Source organism: Thamnophis elegans, chromosome 2, assembly GCF_009769535.1.
Source record: "Thamnophis elegans isolate rThaEle1 chromosome 2, rThaEle1.pri, whole genome shotgun sequence".
Taxonomy (NCBI): Eukaryota; Metazoa; Chordata; class Lepidosauria; order Squamata; family Colubridae; genus Thamnophis; species Thamnophis elegans.
Window position 1 is genome coordinate 170009623 of NC_045542.1, and position 20881 is coordinate 170030503.

General features: G+C 41.7%; 2 protein-coding genes across 3 annotated transcripts in view; both read right to left on the reverse strand.

The window, feature by feature from the left end:
* LOC116502587 (zinc finger protein 420-like) overlaps positions 1 to 20881 on the reverse strand; it is an 82207-nt gene that overhangs the window by 45325 nt on the left and 16001 nt on the right. The window contains exons 2-5 of the mRNA XM_032208463.1: positions 2714 to 2827; positions 2550 to 2609; positions 1932 to 2058; positions 952 to 994 (exon numbers count right to left, since the gene is read on the reverse strand). Of these exons, the coding sequence (XP_032064354.1) occupies positions 952 to 994; positions 1932 to 2058; positions 2550 to 2609; positions 2714 to 2827 (344 nt within the window). The remainder of the gene's footprint in view (positions 1 to 951; positions 995 to 1931; positions 2059 to 2549; positions 2610 to 2713; positions 2828 to 20881) is intronic.
* On the reverse strand, positions 6752 to 12980 carry LOC116503385 (zinc finger and SCAN domain-containing protein 12-like). 2 transcript variants are annotated; one of them, XM_032209770.1, is made up of 4 exons: positions 12507 to 12980; positions 9449 to 9556; positions 8671 to 8797; positions 6752 to 7713 (listed from the first exon to the last, which is right to left on the reverse strand). In XM_032209770.1, the coding sequence occupies exons 1-4, from the start codon at positions 12870 to 12872 to the stop codon at positions 7052 to 7054; spliced, it is 1263 nt and encodes a 420-aa protein (XP_032065661.1). In that variant the 5' UTR covers positions 12873 to 12980; the 3' UTR covers positions 6752 to 7051. The 2 variants fall into 2 exon arrangements, with proteins under 2 accessions (XP_032065661.1, XP_032065660.1); XM_032209769.1 differs by having other exon boundaries at positions 9449 to 9562.

Below are 20881 nucleotides of genomic sequence, written 5' to 3' on the forward strand. Positions count from 1 at the left end.
CATTTATATGGTCTCTCCCCAGTGTGGATCCTCTTATGACGATTAAGTTCCGAGTTCTGAGTAAATGCTTTTCCACACTCCAAGCATTTATATGGTCTTTCCGCTTCGTGCATCCTTAGGTGGAAGGTAAAGTGCCATTTGTCAATAAAGCTCTTTTCACACTCCATGCATTTATATGGTCTGTCCTGTGTGTCAATCCTTTGATGGCAATTAATATCACTACTTTCAGTGAATCTCTTTCCAAACTCCATGCATTTATATGGTCTGTCCCGTGTGTGCATTCTGCTATGAGATTTAAGCTGTACTTTCTGAGCAAAGCTCTTTCCACATTCTGTACATTGAAATGGTTTTTCCCCTGTGTGGATTCTTTCATGAGAAGTAAGACTAGTTTTGGAAGTAAATGCTTTTCCACACTGTATGCATTTATATGGTCTCTCCCCTGTGTGGATTCTTTCATGATTAATAAGACCACCTTTCTGAGCAAATGCTTTTCCACACTGTATGCATTTATATGGTCTCTCCCCTGTGTGGATTCTTTCATGACAAATAAGACGACCTTTCTTAGCAAATGCTATTCCACACTGTATGCATTTATATGGCCTTTCCGCTTTGTGCATCCTTAGATGGAAAGTAAGGTGCCATTTGTCAATAAAGCTCTTTTCACACTCCATGCATTTATATGGTCTGTCCTGTGTGTCAATCCTTTGATGGCAATTAATATCATTACTTTCAGTGAATCTCTTTCCAAACTCCACGCATTTATATGGTCTGTCCTCTGTGTCAATCCTTTGATGGCAATTAATATCACTGCCCTCAGTGAATCTCTTTCCAAATTCCATGCAGCTATATGTTTTGTCATTTGAGGGGATCTTCTGATGGTGCGTCAGATTACGACTTGTACGGAATTCACTTTGGCTCTTTGAAGACACTGCATATTGTGGTTTAAATAACCTCCGCTGCTTCTCATTCTCATTCTCCAGCCCATCACCACCACCTGTTTGGGGGGGGAAAGGCAGAAATTCTCATTAGAATTTAAAATGATGGCTGGTGGAGGGGGTATCTCCCAATCAGAAATATGCCCATCTGACATGAGCATTGGTAACAACAAATTATCAAACTAGGAGATGTTGGGTTGAAAATGTTATGTAGGACACTCTTAATGTTTTCGAAGAGTTTTGTCAGCACTGACCCATATGAAGGCTTTACACTGTTGTTAGGTCAATCTGCTCAGGCATTTGCATCTAAGGCCTTTCACAATGGTATGGTGGACATTTCTGAAAAGGCCCTTGTTGTTTTGTAGAAGAGTGGCTGTGAGGACAACCTTGAACAAAATTACTATGTAGTGGCTCGGCTGGTTTATAATCCAGGGCCCCTGGCAGTTAAAGGGAAGCAAAAGGAAGTGTATGAGACTTTTGCTCCTGTGGGCGTCCACTGGATATTAGCCACATACTATACATTGTGAGTGGGACGCAGTGGCTCAGTGGCTAAGACGCTGAGCTTGTCAATCAGAAAGGTAGGCACTTTGAATCCCTAGTGCCATGTAACGGACTGAATTCCCGTTACTTGTCCCAGCTTCTTCCCACCTATTAGTTTGAAAGCATGTAAAAATGGCAGTAGAAAAATAGGGACCACCTTGATTGGAAGGTAACAGTGTTCTATGAGCCTTTGGCGTTTAGTCATGCCGGCCTCATGATCACGGAGACGCTTCGGACAGCACTGGCTCTTCGGTTTTTTGGGAACAATTAGCACATATGTGGGAGGGGAACCTTTACCTTATACATTGTGATTCTGATTTTCCTGAGATTAGGATTTTACAGGTGGTAGTCATTAGAGTTCTCACCACCGTATGCAACTGAGTGCATGTATCTTCTCTCTTTAGTTCCCACTTAAAACAACTAATCAACAGAACCCAGAGCAAAGAGGATGCTTACCCAGAGCAGCCATATTCATGTTAACCTCCAGCATGACTTCCCTGCAGAAGGCCTTCTGGCTAGAATCCAGCAGTGCCCACTCCTCCTCTGTGAAGTCCACAGCTGCCACCTCAAAGGGATCAGAGCCCTAGAAACAAAAAAATATCTTCCCCCTTGTGACAGTCCTCTCTTGTTTTCTTTCTTAATTCCAAAAAAGAAAAGAGAGCTTTGCAAGAAACCAAATGGACATTTCCTTCTTGCAAATGAACACACACACTTAAGGGTGGGAAGCCCCCCCTCCACCTCCTCCATGCTGCTTTTTTAAAGGGACAAAATATGGGTTAGATGCATCCAAGTTGCAGAATGGCACTGCTTGGGGATCACCACTACCATCCCTCCTCCCCTGGCCTGGTAGAATTTGCCAAAAAGATTTTGTGCAGGGAATCCTCTGGGCTTATCTCTCTGGCCCAGTTAAACATTCATTTATTAGAAAACATGACATACCTAGTAGGAATTTTTTATCTGCCCTATTTCAAAATGGTGCACATGATCCTGAAAATATCAAGTCTTTTGAAACACATTAAGGAAGATTAAACTGTTCCAACACATTTCAAGAGTACAAGACTTTTGTGAATTGACCTTTGTTTGCATTCCTAGGATCATCTTCAAGGTTGAATTAGTAAGGCTCACGGGGTCATTCTGTGGGGACAGCAGGATTGAAATTCACAGAGACTTGGCCTTTGGTTTACAAAGAAGCTCATGAATGAAGGTGTTTAAACTTCACAGAAGAAACTTACACCTACCTGGCAAGGTAGTCCCAGTTGGATCCTCCTGAAAAGAATCTCTTCAGAATCATTGGATGGATGTCCTCTTCTCTGGAGCTCTTCTGAGATATCCTCAATGAATGGCTCCTGCAACTTAAAAAAAAGGCCTGATTTATGATCTACTTTGAAATGACTTCGAACTAACCATGTTAAATTGCTTAAATTTTTGTTCTCCACATGTATTTTTCCAATTCAAATAAAAATGAGAGAATTTGAGAATTCCTACTCTGTGGGTTGCTGCTGTTTCTGGATAATTGCCTGGCACTTTTGTGAGTTGCTTCCTTTTTATTTCCTATTTTCCTTCAGAACAGGAGCTGGTTATTTATCTTCTCCTCATTACTTGACAATAACGGCCTTTCCTTCTTTGTGAATGTATTTTTGTCTATTCTATCCGTGAGGAGACCACCGACCTGAAAGTTCAGAAGGAGATCTTGGAATGTACATCAGGGTGCCTTTGAGGGTAAAACACATGCCCTGAAACACTCAGACTCATTAAAAGATATTTGGATACTTCATTCTTTCTAACAAATTCCCAATCAGGTTTAACGTTGACTGATAAATGTTTTAAGATGATTTTGAATATATAGAAAAGCAGAACTAGGGAGAATCTCTGCTTCGATGGAGTGCAACCTTTCAGCAGGTTTCATCAATAAATCACTTTTGCAAAATGATTCTGAAGGATATCCAACTGTAATGAATGAAAATGAAATTTAATGCAGAGAGAAGCAAGGTTTTACACTTAGGCAGGAAAAACCATAGGTACAAGTACAGACTAGGCAAAACTTGGCTCAAAAACAGTAACTATCAGAGGGACTGTAGAGCCCTAGTGGAGGATCACCTAAATTTGACCTGGCAGTTTGCGGCCATATATATATATATATGTGTATGTGTGTGTGTGTGTGTATGTGTATGTGTTTGTATGTGTAAGACCCTCAAGTCCTTTACAGCTCTATATTGATTGAAGAATCCAGGAAATACTTGTGTTAAGTATCTAATAATCATATAATCTTCCCACTTACATCAGTTGGGAAAACCATATAGGCTCGGGATCTGCATCTCTACTAATTATACTGAAACCAAGCAATGTAAAAATGCATAACTATATTCAAACTGATTTTGTAAAGTATTTTACTGAACATTATTGCTTTTTAGGGTGATAGTATGGACTAGATTCAAAAACCTTGAGGACGGGGGGAGGGGGAGGAAGTTTTCTGTGTTTTTGCCTCATAACATCAAACATAGATTTTGATATATGCAACCTAAGTACTATTTGGTTCACTGAAACACAATTTTCATCTCTTATTTCATAATCTTTTACTATCCTCGGTTCATTCTTTCTATTAATTTGCAACTGTTTTAAAATACCTGTGTGAAAATAATTTGCATTTTCTGCTTCTTCTTACAAATATTATCTAAGAGAAGAAATATATGTTTCTATGGAGACTCTAAGTAATCTTGTCCCAAAGGTACTTTTTCAATAGGCAACTGGAGTTTTTTGGTTTTTCTTTGAAGATGTTTCACTTCTCCTCCAAGAAGCTTCTTGGAGGAGAAGTGAAACGTCTTCAAAGAAAAACCAGTTGTGCCTTGAAAAAGTTGGGACAAATATGTCTGCAACATTGCCTTGGTTAACAGGTCCTGTTCATGAGAAAGGGAATTCATTTCAGACATTACATTCAGATTCAGTTCAATGCTAATGGTACTGATCAACGTTTCTAAAGGGACTAGAGAACCTGAATGATTCATTTGTTTTTGTGGGAGTGGGTGAGTGGGATTTTGGGCAATAGCTATTACTGGATAGAGGAGCCCTCTTGGATTCAGTCTGAGCCCCTGGCTTGGGAGGAAAAAGTTATCAGCAATTCCAGTTAGACAAGAAGCAGGAGAAAGAATATTAGCTCTATCTATTAAGACCACAGTAATAAAATCTTGTTTGTTCTCTCACTGTACTCACTGGAATACTAGGAAGGGTTTTTATGACATCCCCCCCCCCTCTACCCCCACCTGAGAATTGAGATATTTTTTGCATTATGGCTGTCCAGTCCATAACAAAGTATGTGGGAAAATAGATAACGTCCCACAGTTAGTCGCACATACTAACACATCATCCTAAGACCTGCTGATGTTTTCCTCTTGCTTTTATCTGTAAGGAAGAGAAAGAAAAAGCGTAGAAGAGGATGAAAACTCCCTCACCTGCCGCCCCTTTCCGGGCTCCGGGGCGGCTGCGGGGCCGAGGAGGCAGCCTTCGGCCAGGGCCACCGCCTGGGCGCAGTTCTCCGCCCCGCACTCCCTCAGCCAGCCCGCCAACTCCGGGGGCAGCAGGGCCAGCAGCTGCTCCAGCACCACCAGGTCCAGCATCTCGGCTTTGCTGCTCCGCTCGGGCCGCAGCCACCCCCGGCACAGCCGGTGCAGGCGGCTGCAAAGCGCCCGCGGCCCCTCGGCCTTCCGGAAGCCGCAGCTACGGAATCGCCAGCGCTCGGCCTCGCAGCTGCGGGGGCCCTCGGAGAGGCCGCTCCCCGCCTGAAGGGGACACCCCCGGGCCTCCATTCGGTCTCCGGCTTCAGCGCAGCCCGAACGGCTGAAATCCCCTCCGATGCCGCCTTAGCTCACAGCGGACCTTCCCTCACTCACTCGCCCCGCCCCTTTCCCGGTTTCAGAGGGGGGGGGCTCCGCTCCTTCAGGCCTTCTGAGGCAAATCCTTCCCGCCAAAAATTCCCCCGCTCCCTCTCAGACGGTGGGTCAAAGACTACTGCATCCTAGAGTGGCGAAACCCTGTAAAGAACCCTCTTTTACTGTTCTTAGATAGAGCGTCTCGACTGCCTCTCCTATCCTGTGTAGTCTACATCCCGGGCTTCTCTTCTGCGCATGCCCTGTTCCAGGCTCACGATTAAAGGACGCCCTGCTGCTGGGGAAACGTTTGGTCCAGTGTGGCAGGGGATGTGAAGGTAAAGTGCTATAGATGGCAGAGAATGATGGGTGTGGTGGAGCTTGAGCTGGGCTGCAATGAGCAAAGCGGCTTTGGAGGAAATTTGATTGGATTGCTGCTTCTGGCCAACTGGGATTTCTTCTCCTCTTAGAATTGTCTTAAATGTGGATGTGCTCCTGGGACCATTAGAACAAACAGAGACGTGGAAGGGGCTCAAATGTGACAGGAAGCCATACTGAAACTACATTTGTTATTAAATAAATATGCAAGCAATAAATAATGTGGAGATACTTTTACACCAATTTGTCATCTCTGTTGTCTGTATTCCTGCGTTGAAAGTCAAGGAAGGAATCCCCCTTTTTCTACACAGTACAATCTGCACTATATCTTTTGTTTTATATTTATTACAGTTCTGTCGGAGTCTTGACCTTTACTGCTTGATTTTAGATCGCTGGGTGGATTCTTATAGAGTTGACCTGGTCTCAACGGGTTGTACTACTTAAAAAAAAGCAAATTAACCTCCTGGAATGGGATTGTTCCCCCTGGCGGACTTAAAATAAGGGCTCAGTATTGCTGAACATAATGACTGTATCAGATAATCAAAAAGGAATACACAGAAAGAGACTGTAGAATTACAGGTGATAAGTTTATTTATAAGGTTCCCAACTGTAAGTATATAAGCAGTTTGTTACTCAAATACACTAGGAAGCTCAAGTGAAGGAAAAAATGCCTTGGGGACTGCTCCAGAGGTTGTCTTTCTGGGGCTGATCTCACTCCTTTTCCTTTTGGTCAGAAGATAACCAAAGAAAATGAGAAAATTTATTTAGCTAATTAATTTTATGAGAATTATAGTGGTTCCCAAGTAAAGCTTTTCCACACTCCCTTCTTTACATGATTTCTCCCCTGTATGGATTCTCTAATAGTAGTTCAGATAAGACATTCTACTAGAGGCTTTTCCACTTTGACCATTTAGAAGTATTACTCCCTACATGGATCCATTCATGATGAATAAGATGTTCTTTGCCATTAAAATTATTTCCATACTCCATGCATTAGATTTACCATTTTTTATTGTTTCGTGAATAACTAACTTGTGGTTGTTAAACGTTTTTCCACACTACGGGAATATATATAGTCTCTGTTCTGGGTGAGTCCGTTTATGAGAATTAAGTTGTTTTTTCTGAGCAAAGCTCTTTCCACACTCCATGCATTCATATGGATTATCCCCACTCTGAATTCCTTCATGAGCAAATGTATTCTAAATGCCCGAGTTTTGATTCTGTTGTGGATGTTACTTGGAACCATGACAGTCTCCTGCTGGAGCAGGGTATTAGACTTCAAGACCTCCAAGGGCCCTTCTAGCCCTATTCTATTTTACTTGTTGAGCTTTCTCCACACTACATGCAATTATATGGTCTCTCTTCTGTGTGGGTCCTTTTATGAGAATTAAGTTGTCCTGTCCGAGCAAAGCTTTTTCCACATTCTGTACATTGAAATGGTTTTTCCCGTGCGGATTTTTCATGTTTAATAAGACTACTTTTGTTAGTAAATGCTTTTCCACACTGTATGCATTTATACGGTTTTTCCCCTGTGTGGATTCTTTCATGAGAAGTAAGACTATTTTTGCGAGCAAATGCTTTTCCACACTGTATGCATTTATATGGTCTCTCCCCAGTGTGGATCCTCTTATGACGATTAAGTTCTGAGTTCTGAGGAAATGCTTTTCCACACTCCATGCATTTATATGGTCTTTCCGCTTCGTGCATCCTTAGGTGGAAAGTAAGGTGCCATTTGTCAATAAAGCTCTTTTCACACTCCATGCATTTATATGGTCTGTCCTCTGTGTCAATCCTTTGATAGCAATTAATATCACTACTCTCAGTGAATCTCTTTACAAACTCCATGCAGCTATATGTTTTGTCACTTGAGGGGATCTTCTGATGGTGCGTCAGATTACGATTTGTACGGAATTCACTTTGGGTCTTTGAGGACACTGCATATTGTGGTTTAAATAACCTCTGCTGCGTCTCAGCCTCATTCTCCAGCCCATTACCACCACCTGTTGGGAGGGGGGGGGAGGCAGAAATTCTCATTAGAATTTAAAATGATGGGGGTGGGTGGGTTATCTCCCAGTCAGAAATATGCCCACCTGACATCAGCATTGGTAACAACAAATTATAAAACTAGGAGATGTTGGGTTGAAAATGTTAATGATATCCAAGAGTTTTGTCAGCACTGACCCATATGAAGGCTTTACACTGTTGTTAGGTCAATCTGCTCAGGCATTTGCATCTGAGGCCTTTCACAATGGTATGGTGGACATTTCTGAAAAGGCCCTTGTTGTTTTGTAGAAGAGTGGCTGTGAGGACAACCTTGGACAAAATTACTATGTAGTGGCTCGGCTGGTTTATAATCCAGGCCCCCTGGCAGTTAAAGGGAAGCAAAGGGAAATGTATGAGACTTTTGCACATGTGGGTGTCCACTGGATATTAGCCACATACCATACATTGTGAGTGGGATGCAGTGGCTCAGTGGCTAAGACGCTGAGCTTGTCAATCAGAAAGTTCGGCACTTTGAGTCCCTAGTGCCGTGTTACGGAGTGAACTCCCATTACTTGCCCAGCTTCTGCCAACCTAGCAGTTTGAAAGCCTGTAAAAATGCCAGTAGAAAAATAGGGACCACCTTGATGGGAAAGTAACAGTGTTCCATGAGCCTTTGGCGTTTAGTCATGCCGGCCTCATGACCACGGAGACATCTTCGGACAGTGCTCGCTCTTCGGTTTTGAAACGGAGATGAGCACCGCTAGAGCTGAGAACAACTAGAACATATGTGCGAGGGGAACCTTTACCTTATACATTGTGATTCCGATTTTCCTGAGAATAGGAAAGATTTTGTAGGTGGTAGTCATTAGAGTTCTCACCACCGTATGCAACTGAGTGCATGTATCTTCTCTCTTTAATTCGCACTTAAAACACCTTTCCTAATCAACAGAACCCAGAGCAAAGAGGATGCTTACCCAGAGCAGCCATATTCATGTTAACCTCCAGCATGACTTCCCTGCAGAAGGCCTTCTGACTAGAATCCAGCAGTGCCCACTCCTCCTCTTTGAAGTCCACAGCCGCCACCTCAAAGGGATCAGAGCCCTAGAAACAAAAAAATATCTTCCCCGTGTGACAGTCCTCTCTTATGTTTCTTTCTTAATTCCAAAACAGAAAAGAGAGCTTTGCAAGAGACCAAATGGACATTTTTTCCTAGCAAATAAATACACACACTTAAGGGTGGGAAGCCCCACTCCACCTCTTCCATGCTGCTTTTTTAAAGGGACAAAATATGGGTTAGATGCATCCAAGTTGCAGAATGGCACTGCTTGGAGACCACCACCACCACTCCTCCCCTGGCCTGGCAGAATTCCCCAAAAAGATTTTGTGCAGGGAATCCTCTGGGCTTATCTCTCTGGCCCAGTAAAACACTCTTTTGTTAGAAAACATGACATACCTATTAGGGATTTTTTATCTGCCCTATTTCAAAATATTGCACATGATCCTGAAAATATCAAGTCTTTGGAAACATATTAAGGACGATTAAACTGTTCCAACACATTTCAAAAGTACAAGACTTTTATGAATTGACTTTTGTTTGCATTCCTAGGATCATCTTCAAGGTTGAATTAGTAAGGCTCACTGGGTCATTCTGTAGGGACAGCGGGATTGAAATTCACAGAGACTCGACCTTTGCTTTAGAAAGAAGCTCATGAATGAAGGTGTTTAAACTTCACAGAAGAAACTTATACCTACCTGGCAAGGTAGTCCCAGTTGGATCCTCCTGAAAAGAATCTCTTCAGAATCATTGGATGGATCTCCTCTTTCCTGGAGCTCTGCTGAAATCTCCTCAATGAATGGCTCCTGCAACTTAATAAAAGGCCTGATTTATGATCTACTTTGAAATGACTTCGAACTAACCATGTTAGTTTGCTTAAGTTTTTGTTCTCCACATGTATTTTTCCAATTCAAATAAAAATAAGAGAATTTGAGAATTCCTACTGTGTGCGTTGCTGTTATTTCTGGATAATTGCCTGCCATTTTATGAGTTGCCTCCTTTTTATTTCCTATTTTCCTTCAGAACAGGAGCTGCTTGTTTATCTTCTCCTTATTACTTGACAATAACGGCCTTCCCTTCTTTGTGAATGTATTTATGTCTATTCTATCTTTGAGGAGACCACCGACCTGAAAGTTCAGAAGGAGATCTTGGAATGTACATCAGGGTGCCTTTCAGGGTAAAACACATGCCCTGAGACTCATTAAAAGATATTTGGATACTTCATTCTTTCTAAGAAATTCCCAATTAGGGTTAACGTTGATTGATAAATGTTTTAAGATGATTTTGAATATATAGAAAAGCAGAACTAGGGAGAATCTCTGTTGCGATGAAGTGCAATCTTTCAGCAGGTTTGATCAATAAATCACTTTTGCAAAATGATTCTGAAGGATATCCAACTGTAATGAATGATATACTCTTCATATCAAAGGAAAGGGACATGCAGAGTGCAATAATATCCTAAGGTGGACTAAAAGAATGACATGACATAAATTGGGAATTGATCAGAGATTGTATTCAGCAGGTTCTGATCAGTTCTGGAGAACCAGTAGTGGAAGTTTTGAGTAGTTCAGAGAACAGGTAATTCCATCTCTAACTGGCATCTGCCCCAATCTATTATCTGCCTCCCGAGTCCCAGCTGATTGGGAAGAAATGGGGATTTCGCAGTAACCTTCCCCTGGAGTGGGGTGGGAATAGAGACTTTACATTATCCTTCCCTTGCCACGCCCACCAAGCCATGCCATGCCCACAGAACGAGGTGTAAAAAAAATTGAATCCCACCAATGGAATAGATAAAATAGAATAACATTAATGAAAATCACGATAGGAACTTCAATAACCAAAAACTGTCAGACGACCAACCATTCCCTAAACCATAATGTAAACACTGATTTTTTGATATGTTAATATCAGGAAGAATCCTGAGAAAGCTCAGTTTAATAGCTTATCAAAACAGTCCAGGAAAACAATGATGTATACTTGCATTAGTCGTTTTACCTTGCTCTAATATTATTTCACATGTTAATGTCCGTATGTATTTAATCTGAAAAATAGGTTTGTTCAGGACTCTCTCCTATCATCAGGTAGGGAGCCCCATGATCATGGTAGTGGAATATGAATAAAGTATACTTTGTTGTTTTTCTCTGTAAGCTTTGTTTTTTCTTCAGGGACCATTTTTTTCAAACTCTATTGTACGTATAATCGAAAGTCTGCTTAGAACTATCTATAGTGGAATGTCTACAGTGGGGTATCACAAAGATCCATCTTAGGCTCAGTATTCTTCAATATCTTCATAAATGATTTAGATGAGGGAATAGAAGGGGAACTCAACAAATCTGTAGAAAACATTAAGCTGGCAGGAATAGCCAACTCTCCAGAAGATAAGCTCAGGATACAAAATGATCTTGTCAGACTTGAACAATGGGCCCCATTCCAGAAAATGAAATTTAATGAATGCAGAGAGAAGCAAGGTTTTACACTGAGGCAGGAAAAACCATAGGTACAAGTACAGATTAGGCAAAACTTGGTTGAAAAACAGTAACTGTCAGAGGGACTGTAGAGTCCTAGTGGAGGATCACTTAAATTTGACCTGGCAGTGTGCGGCCATGTATATATATATATGGTTTTCTGCCTGAACAAGGGGGTTAGACAAGAAGACTCCCAAGTCCCTTCAAGCTCTATATTGATTGAAGAATCCAGGAAATACTTTTAAGTATCTAATAATCATACAATTTTCCCGCTTACATCAATTGGAAAAAGCATATAGGCTCGGGATCTGCATCTCTACTAATTATACTGAAACTTAGCAATGTAAAAATGCATAACTATATTCAAACTGATTTTGTAAAGTATTTTACTGAACACTACTGCTTTTTAGGATGATAGTATGGACTAGATTCAAAAACTGTAATCTTTTACTATCCTCGGTTTATTCTTTGTATTAATTTGCAACTGTTTAAATACTGTGTGAAAATAATTCTCATTTTCTGCTTTTTACAAATATTATCTAAGAGAAGAAAGATAAGTTTCTATGGAGACTCTTAAGTAGGTCATGGTTGTCCCAAAGGTACTTTTTCAATAGGCAACTGGAGTTTTTTAGTTTTTCTTTGAAGACGTATCCGTCTTCAAAGAAAAACCAGAAAGTCCAGTTGTGTCTTGAAAAAGTTGGGACAAATAAGTCTCCAACATCGCCTTGGTTAACAGGTCCTGTTCATGAGAAAGGGAATTCATTTAAGACATTGCATTCACATTCAGTTCAATGCTAATGGTACTGATCAAAATTTCTAAAGGGACTAGAGAACTTGATTGATTCATTTGTTTTTGTGGGTGTGGGTCAGTGGGATTTTGGGCAATAGCTATTTCTGGATAGAGGAGCCCTCTTGGATTCAGTCTGAGCCCCTGGCTTGGGAGGAAACAGTTATCAGCAATTCCAGTTAGACAAGAAGCGTGACAAAGAATATTAGCTCTATCTATTAAGACCACAGTAATAAAATCTTGTTTGTTCTCTCACTGTACTCACTGGAATACTAGGAAGGGTTTTTATGACATCCCCCCCCCCTCTACCCCCACCTGAGAATTGAGATATTTTTTGCATTATGGCTGTCCAGTCCATAACAAAGTATGTGGGAAAAAGGATAATGTCCCACAGTTAGTCGCACCTACTAACACATCATCCTAAGACCTGCTGATGTTTTCCTCTTGCTTTTATCTGTAAGGAAGAGAAAGAAAAAGCGTAGAAGAGGATGAAAACTCCCTCACCTGCCGCCCCTTTCCGGGCTCCGGGGCGGCTGCGGGGCCGAGGAGGCAGCCTTCGGCCAGGGCCACCGCCTGGGCGCAGTTCTCCGCCCCGCACTCCCTCAGCCAGCCCGCCAACTCCGGGGGCAGCAGGGCCAGCAGCTGCTCCAGCACCACCAGGTCCAGCATCTCGGCTTTGCTGCTCCGCTCGGGCCGCAGCCACCCCCGGCACAGCCGGTGCAGGCGGCTGCAAAGCGCCCGTGGCCCCTCGGCTTTCCGGAAGCCGCAGCTGCGGAAGCGCCAGCGCTCAGCCTCGCAGGTGCGGGGGCCCTCGGAGAGGCCGCTCGTACCGCCGCTCCCCGCCTGAAGGGGACACCCCTGGGCCTCCATTCGGTCTCTGGCTTCAGCGCAGCCCGAACGGCTGAAATCCCCTCCGATGCCGCCTTAGCTCACAGCGGACCTTCCCCCACTCACTCGCCCCGCCCCATTTCCGGTTTCAGAGGGGGAGGCCTTCTGAGGCTGAGAAGAGCAGCTGCAAATCCTTCCCGCCAAAAATTCCCGCGCTCCCCAGGCCTCTCAGACGGTGGGTCAAAGACTACTGCATCCTAGAGTGGCGAAACCCTGTAAAGAACCCTCTTTTACTGTTCTTAGAACGTCTCGTAAGGCAACTACTGCGTCTCCTGTCCTGTGTACTCTACATCCCGGGCTTCTCATCTGCGCATGCCCTATTCCATGCTGCCGACGCCGTGCTGCTGGGGAAACGTTTGGTCCAGTGTGGCAGGGGATGCGAAGGTAAAGTGCTATAGGTGGCAGAGAATGATGGGTGTGGTGGAGCTTGAGCTGGGCTGCAATGAGCCAAGCGGCTTTGGAGGAAACTTGATTGGATTGCTGCTTCTGGCCAACTGGGATTTCTTCTCCTCTTAGAATTGTCTTAAATGTGGATGTGCTCCTGGGACAGTTGGAATAAACAGAGACGTGGAAGGGGCTCAAATGTGACGGGAAGCCATACTGAAACTACATTTGTTATTAAATAAATATGTAAGCAATAAATACTGTGGAGATACTTTTACACCAATTTGTCATCTCTGTTGTCTGTATTCCTGCGTTGAAAGTCAAGGAAGGAATCCCCCTTTTTCTACACAGTACAATCTGTACTATATCTTTTGTTTTATTACAGTTCTGTCGAAGTCTTGACCTTTTCTTCATCTTTTCTTCTTGATTTTACCTGGCTGGGTGGATTCTTATAGAGTTGATCAAGGGGTTGCACTACTTTAAAAAAAGCAAATTTACCTCCTGGAATGGGTTTGTTCCCCTCAGCAAACTTAAAATAAGGGCTCGGTATTGCTGAACGTAATGACTGGATCAGACAACGAAAAAGGAATAAACAGAGACTGTAGAATTACAGGTCATAAGAATTTATTTATAAGGTTCCCAAGTATAAGAATATAAGGAGTTTGTTACTCAAATACACTGGGAAGCTCAAGTGAAGGAAAAAATGCCCTGGGGACTGCTCCACAGAGGTTTTCTTTCTGGGGTTGATCTCATTCCTTTTCCTTTTGGTCAGAAGATAACCAAGGAAAATGAGAAGATTTCTTTAGCTAAATCTTATGAGGACAGAAAAGGAGTACTATTTTGTGGCAATAGAACTCTGCAGATTGAAAGGCTTTCTAAATTTGAGAAATGCGTGTGGATTTTGATTCATAGTGTTTTTTAGGTAAATTAAACTGGTGGCGCAGTGGTTAGAATGTAGTGCACACTACTACTGCTGCCTGCCAGCTGCCTGTAATTTGGTAGTTCAAACCTCACCAGGCTCAAGATTCACTCAACATTCCATCCTTCCAAGGCCAAGGCCGTGTGGATTCTGTTTTATAGTGTTTTTTAGGTAAATTAAACTGGTGGCGCAGTGGTTAGAATGTATTGTAGGTTACTGCTGCTGCTTTCCAGCTGCCTCTAATTTTGCAGTTCAAACCTCACCAGGCTCAAGATTGACTCAACATTCCATCCTTCCAAGGCCAATAAAATGAGGATGCAGATCATTGGCTGCAATATCCTGACTCTGTAAACCACTTAGAGAGGACTGTGAAGCACTATGAAGCTGTATATAAATCTAAGTGCTATTGTTAAATTAAAGGGGAAGTCAAGGAAGCCATCAATCCTCTGTTGGAAAAGAAAGCGAGATGATGATGGGCAAAGGGTAGGAAACTGAAGGGCTTAGTTCTGATTTTTCATCTCTGTTGCCACAGCAGACTAATGCAGGTCAAAACAAGCAACGGAAAACCTGGCTGCTCTGAATGAATTCAAATATTTGGAACCAGAAGATCTTCTGAAGTCCCTTCCATGGATTTATGTGGTTTCTTCTGTTGGCATAATTTTATGAGAATTACGGTGGTTCCCAAGTAAAGTTTTTCCACGCTTCCTGTTTTACATGATTTCTCCCCTATATGGATCCTCTAATAGTAATTCAGATAAGAAATTCTACTAGAGGCTTTTCCACTTTGTCCATTTAGAAGTATTACTCCCTGCATGGATCCGTTCATGATGAATAAGATGTTCTTTGCCAGTAAAATTATTTCCATACTCCATCCATTAGATTTACCATTTTGGATTGTTTCGCGAATAAATAACTTGTGATTGTTAAACCTTTTTCGCACTACATGCATATATATTCTCTGTTCTGGGTGAATCCTTTTATGAGAATTATATTGTTCTTTCTGACCAAAGCTCTTTCCACACTCCATGCATTCATATGGATTATCCCTACTTTGAATTCCTTCATGAGTAAATGTATTGTAAATGCCTGAGTTTTGATTCTGTTGGGGATGTTACTTGGAATCCTGACAGTCTCCTGCTGGAGCAGGGGGTTGGACTAGAAGACCTCCAAGGTCCCTTCCTGTCCTATTCTATTCTATTGAAAGTGCTGGAGCTTTCTTCACTCTACATGCATTTATATTGTCTCTCTTCTGTGTCGGCCCTTTTATGAGAATTAAGTTGTGCTGTCGGAGCAAAGCTTTTTCCACACTGTGCATTTATATGGTCTCTCCCCTGTATGGATTCTTTCATGAGTAACAAGATGACATTTCTGTGTAAATTGCTGTCCACCCTCAATGCACTTATATAGTCTCTTCCCAATATGGATCCTTTCATGATGAATAAGTTTTGTGCTCCAATGAATGCTTTTTCCACACTCTAAGCATTTATATGGCCTCTCCCCTGTGTGGATTCTCTCATGAGAATTCAGTTGTCCTTTCTGAGAAAAGTTCTTTCCACATGTTATGCACTGATATGGTTTCTCCCCTGTATGGATTCTTTCATGATGAGTAAGATGTCCTGAGTACATTCTGAGTAAATTGCTTTCCACACTGTACACATTTATATGGTCTCTCCCCAGTGTAGATCCTTTTATGATGAATAAGTTCTGTATTCCGACGAAAGCTTTTCCCACATTCTACGCATTTATATGGTCTTTCCCCTGTGTGCATCCTTTGGTGGAAGATAAGGTCACAATTGTCAATAAAGCTCTTTTCACACTCCATGCATTTATATGGTCTCTCTCCCATGTGATCCTTTTGTGAGAATTAAGTTTTCCTTTTTGAGTGAAGCTTTTTCCACACTCCAAGCATTTATGCAGTCTATCCGCTGTGTGGATCCTTTGGATCCTTTGATGTCGAATAAGGTCACTGTTGTCAAAAAAAATCTTTCTGCATTCCAGGCATTTATATGGTCCCTCCCCTGTGTGGATCCTTTGATGGGAAGTAATATCACTACTCTCAGTAAATGTCTTTCGAGTCTTCCGGGAGGCAGCTCGGGTCACCGCTCCCCGCCTGAAGGGAAGGCCGACGAGTCTCCATTCGGTCTCCGGCTTCAGCGCAGGCCCGACAGAAGGAAACTCCCCCCAAGGCCGCCGCCTTCGGTCACGGCGCATCCTCCCCTCGCCCCTTTCCCTGGTTTCCAGGAGAGAAGGCGGTCTCCGCTCCCTCAGAGGTTCTTCGCCTCAGCAGAGAAGCTGCAAACGTTCCCGCCAAAATTTCCTGCGCCCACCCCCCCGCACAGCCTGGATCACAGTGCTTCTTCCTAGAGAGGCTGTACGCGATCTGTTTTCTACGCTTGGCAGGAGTTCCACACACCCCACCCCCCCAGTGCAAGGGAAATCCTCCCCTCGTCTTCTGCGCATGCTCATTTCATTTATGACGTCAAAGACCGACAACTCCTTCGCTAGCGAATTATTTTTCTGGATGAAGGGACGTGATGGAGGGAATGTTGAGATCGTGGATGATGGGCACTGATGTGTGTGTGCTGTAATAAACAAAGCGACCTTTGGATGACAACCGTTTTCCTGCTTCTGTCCTTGGACTGTCTCCCAGACTCTCTTGGAAATGTGGATGTGCTCCTGAGACAGAGTAATTTCATTTTTTTTGCTATCGAATAAATAAGTAAATCCTCTGGAGATTCTTTCAGGCCAATTTATTTCTCCTCGTTTTTAATTGACGGCAATTAAAACAAGGACAAATCAATTGGCCTGAAGAATTCCTGTGATGACACTCACTGAGGTATCCTTTTTGCTACAGCTGACTTTTACTTATTTTTAGTTTGTTTTGTATTTTTTGTTCTGTCCACATCTTTTTTTTTAAAATCTTTACACCTTTTTGGTTTGGTGGCTGGTTGATTCCTGAAGAGTTAATCAGGTTCAACTGTACAAGTTAAAAAACCCCATAACAATACAGCTGTTGGGTTTCTCCCCCAGCTGTGTTTAAATGCCAGACTCAGTAGTGCCAGCCATAATAAAAGAGACTTATGGAGGGAATGCCAAGAGGATTACAGGTAAAAATAAAAGTTTAATAAAATGCCAAGCCTTGTAACATCAAGGAATTCCTTCCCTGACATCCCTAAGGAAGCTTCAATGGTGAGGAGTGATTTGCCATGGCACTACTCACAAAAGGGATTTCTTTATGGGGCAGATCTCATTCCTTTACTCCCCCCCCCTCTAGAAATACCCCCCCCATCAGAAAAAGCAGACACAGACATAGTAGAAAACACACAGAAAATCTCATATTACTGCAATCTGCTAGCCTTGTTAACCTCCCGGAAGGAAGGCTTAAATTACGGGATGCTTGAGTTTTAGCTGTATGTTGATCCTTAGCAAGGAAGCAAAGAGGTGCACCACAAAGGAAAGTAAACAGCAAGAACTGCTTGTCTAATCAATCCTCAGCTAGGGAAGTAGCCTCACCATAAACCTACTAATAGGCAGGGGAACATGGTAGGTGGAAGGATTATGATAGACCGCAGAGGCTTTTTAGCTGAGAAGGTAGACAAAAAATGGGAGATAATACACCTCTTGGGTATGAAAACAATGCCAATTCTTCGTTTCCCATGTTCTTAGTAAATGGTGTGATCCCCAAATTGTCCAATTCCAGCTGTCTTAATAAATTGGGACAGAGAAAACAAAAAGGAAAAATAGACAAAACTAAAAGTGCCACAAGAAAATAGAACTCGAAAAAAGATATAAAGGTATAGTAGTTTCAAATAATTTCCACAGCAGTTGTTAAGTAGTTATATTTATTAGACTCTGTTGTAACATCCTCAACCCCCCGCAAAACTTTAACCTTAAACTGTCTACCATGGACCTCATCCCATTCCTAAGAGGTCTGTAAGGGGGAGTGAATAAGTGCATCTATTTGTACTCATTTCTTATGTATATACGTATACCTGCTTATACTTATGTTTATATATTATATTTATACTTGTTTTCCGATACATGCTTGACAAACAAAAATAAATAAATAAATAAAATAAAAAATTGTGTCTGTTGTGCAGCAGGTTTTAAAGAATAGGAGCAGCATTGAGTGGCAGGCTACTATGTTTTATAATAATGTCTAAAAGACTATTCAATTTGGTAATTTAATTTCTTGTGCTGAGACCAGATGAATCTCTGTTGTCTGCAGCCGAGAAATAGTAAGAATTCCTTATCAGGACTTTAGTAAAGATTTAAAAGTATAAATGCCACATGTCCGCTACAACCTATGTGCTAATCTGCTGCATACAGTGTTATACCGGTAGTCCTCTTAACCACTTAACTTAGTGACCATTTGAAGTTAAAGCAGCAGCAAAAGTGACTTATGACCAGTTTTCACAGATATGACTGTTGTGGCATCTCGGGATCATACGATCATCTTTGCAACCTTCTGACAAGCCAAGTCAATGGGGAAGCCAGATTCACTTAACAGGGCTACTAATATAACAGCTGCAGTGATTTGCCTAACATGTGGCAGGAAGTCATAAAATGGGACAAAATTCAGTTAACAAATTTGTCACTTAGCAACAGAAATTTTGGGCTCAATTCTGTTCATAAGTCAAGGCCCAAACAACATTTGTTACAATAATTAAGCTGTTGTTTGACTATTTCTCTTGTCTGCATTTTAACATCTCCAAATACTTTCTAATTATCTGAATTAAAACTAGTGCAGCAGAAACAATACTTGTATATTTGGATAATTAATATCCTCAGAAAATAGACTGGGACATAGGAATATTCCTGCATAATAACAAAATCAAATGCAATAATATATAGCACAGAAAAAAAGACACGGCTTCTATCCTGGTTCAAAATAGCTAGAAGTTCTGCTTTATTAATGAGATTTCAAGAAAGAAAAAAATTACTCATTAGGAATAACACCCCCCCAACACACACACACAAAATCAGTTAATGGAATCAACTCTTCTGATATTTTAAAGGGAAGGACAGTAATGCAGGTAGTTTTCAACTGACATCCACAATTGAACCCAATATTCCTGTTGCTAAGTAAGACAGTTAATTGAATCGTGCCCCAGTTTGGAACCTTTTATGCAACAATAGTTAAGCAAATCACTGCAATTTTGAAGAATGGTTGCTCAGTTAACAACCATACGTATGTTTGTTGAGTGAATCTGCCTTCACCCATTAACTGTGCTTGCTAGAAGTTTACAAATGGAGATCACATGATCATGGATGCTGCAACCATCATACATGTCAGTTGTCAAGTGCCTCAATTCTGATCACGTGATCATGGGGATGTTGCAACAGTTATTAAATATGAAAATTGGTCTAAATTACTTTCATTTTATTTCATTATAACTTTGAAATTTCATACAAAGCAGCTTATGGCTCTTTTGGGTGTCATTAACAGACTTTAAAACTGTCAGGGTTCCAAATAACACCCTTAACAAAAGCAGATGGAGGTTTGAGTTTCCTCAAAGTTCCATTTTATCAGAGGTGTCATTGGCACATCTGTGAAAAACTGAATCTGAAAGCTTCCAGGTTATCCCACCCAGATGAAAGTTCAAGACCTTGCCCCAACATCTACAAGTCTATCACATGGTCCAATCAGTCATTGCCACGAAGGAAGATTCCTCCCATTCACACCCGTCCAGGTGCAAAGACAAGGCGATCTTGACTTTCTGAGAAAGATTATTATTTTGGCTATACATCTCCCATGCTTCATAAAAAAAACCCTCCCAGTTTCCCACAATAGAATATATTTGAATATGTGGCAGGCTTGAGGCCCTACACAAAGATGGCTTCTAAGCCTGACAAAAACTTAGATTTACAGCAAACACGGCCAATATTTGAATGTATTTATTGTTATATTTTACTCTGTGTAACTGCATGCCAGAAAAAACTGTGCTCCTGGTTCTTTAGTTGTCAATAAGACCATTGGATTTGGTTATTTAATTTCTTGTACTGAGGCCAAATGAACCTTTGTTGCCTGCAGCTAAGAAATAGTAACAATTCCTTATCAGGAGTTTGGACAGATTTAAAACCATGAATGCCACCAGTCCAATACAATCTTATTAGCTAATCTGCTGCATACAGTGTCATGTGTCAAGGCCCAGGCCACATTCTTTAAAATATGAGTGCCAGTCTTGTTTGGCTATTTGGCCTATGCAGGTATACATTTTAACATCTCCAATGACTTTGTAATTCTCAGGATTAAAACAAGTTTAGAGGAAACACACCACTTGCATTTTTTGACAATTAATGTCAGAAAATAAAGTGGAACATTGGAACGTTCCTCCATAATCATGAAATCAAGTGCAATAATGTGATATACTCACCAATCCATACAAAGAGCACTGAAAAAAGGACATTCCTTATGGTTCAAAATCACATTTAGAGTAGCTACAAACTCTGGTTTATAAGTGGCTAAACACTGAGTTATAAAGTCTTCAAGAGGAATATAATTTGCTCATGGGGTACAAACACCCACCCACCCACCCACCCACCCACCAAATCAGTTAATGAAATCAAGTGTTTTCATATTTCAAAGTGAAGGACAGTAATACAGGTAGTTCTCAACATACATCCACAATTGAGCCCAACATTTACATTGCTAAGTAAGGCAATTAAGTCACTCATGACCCAGTTT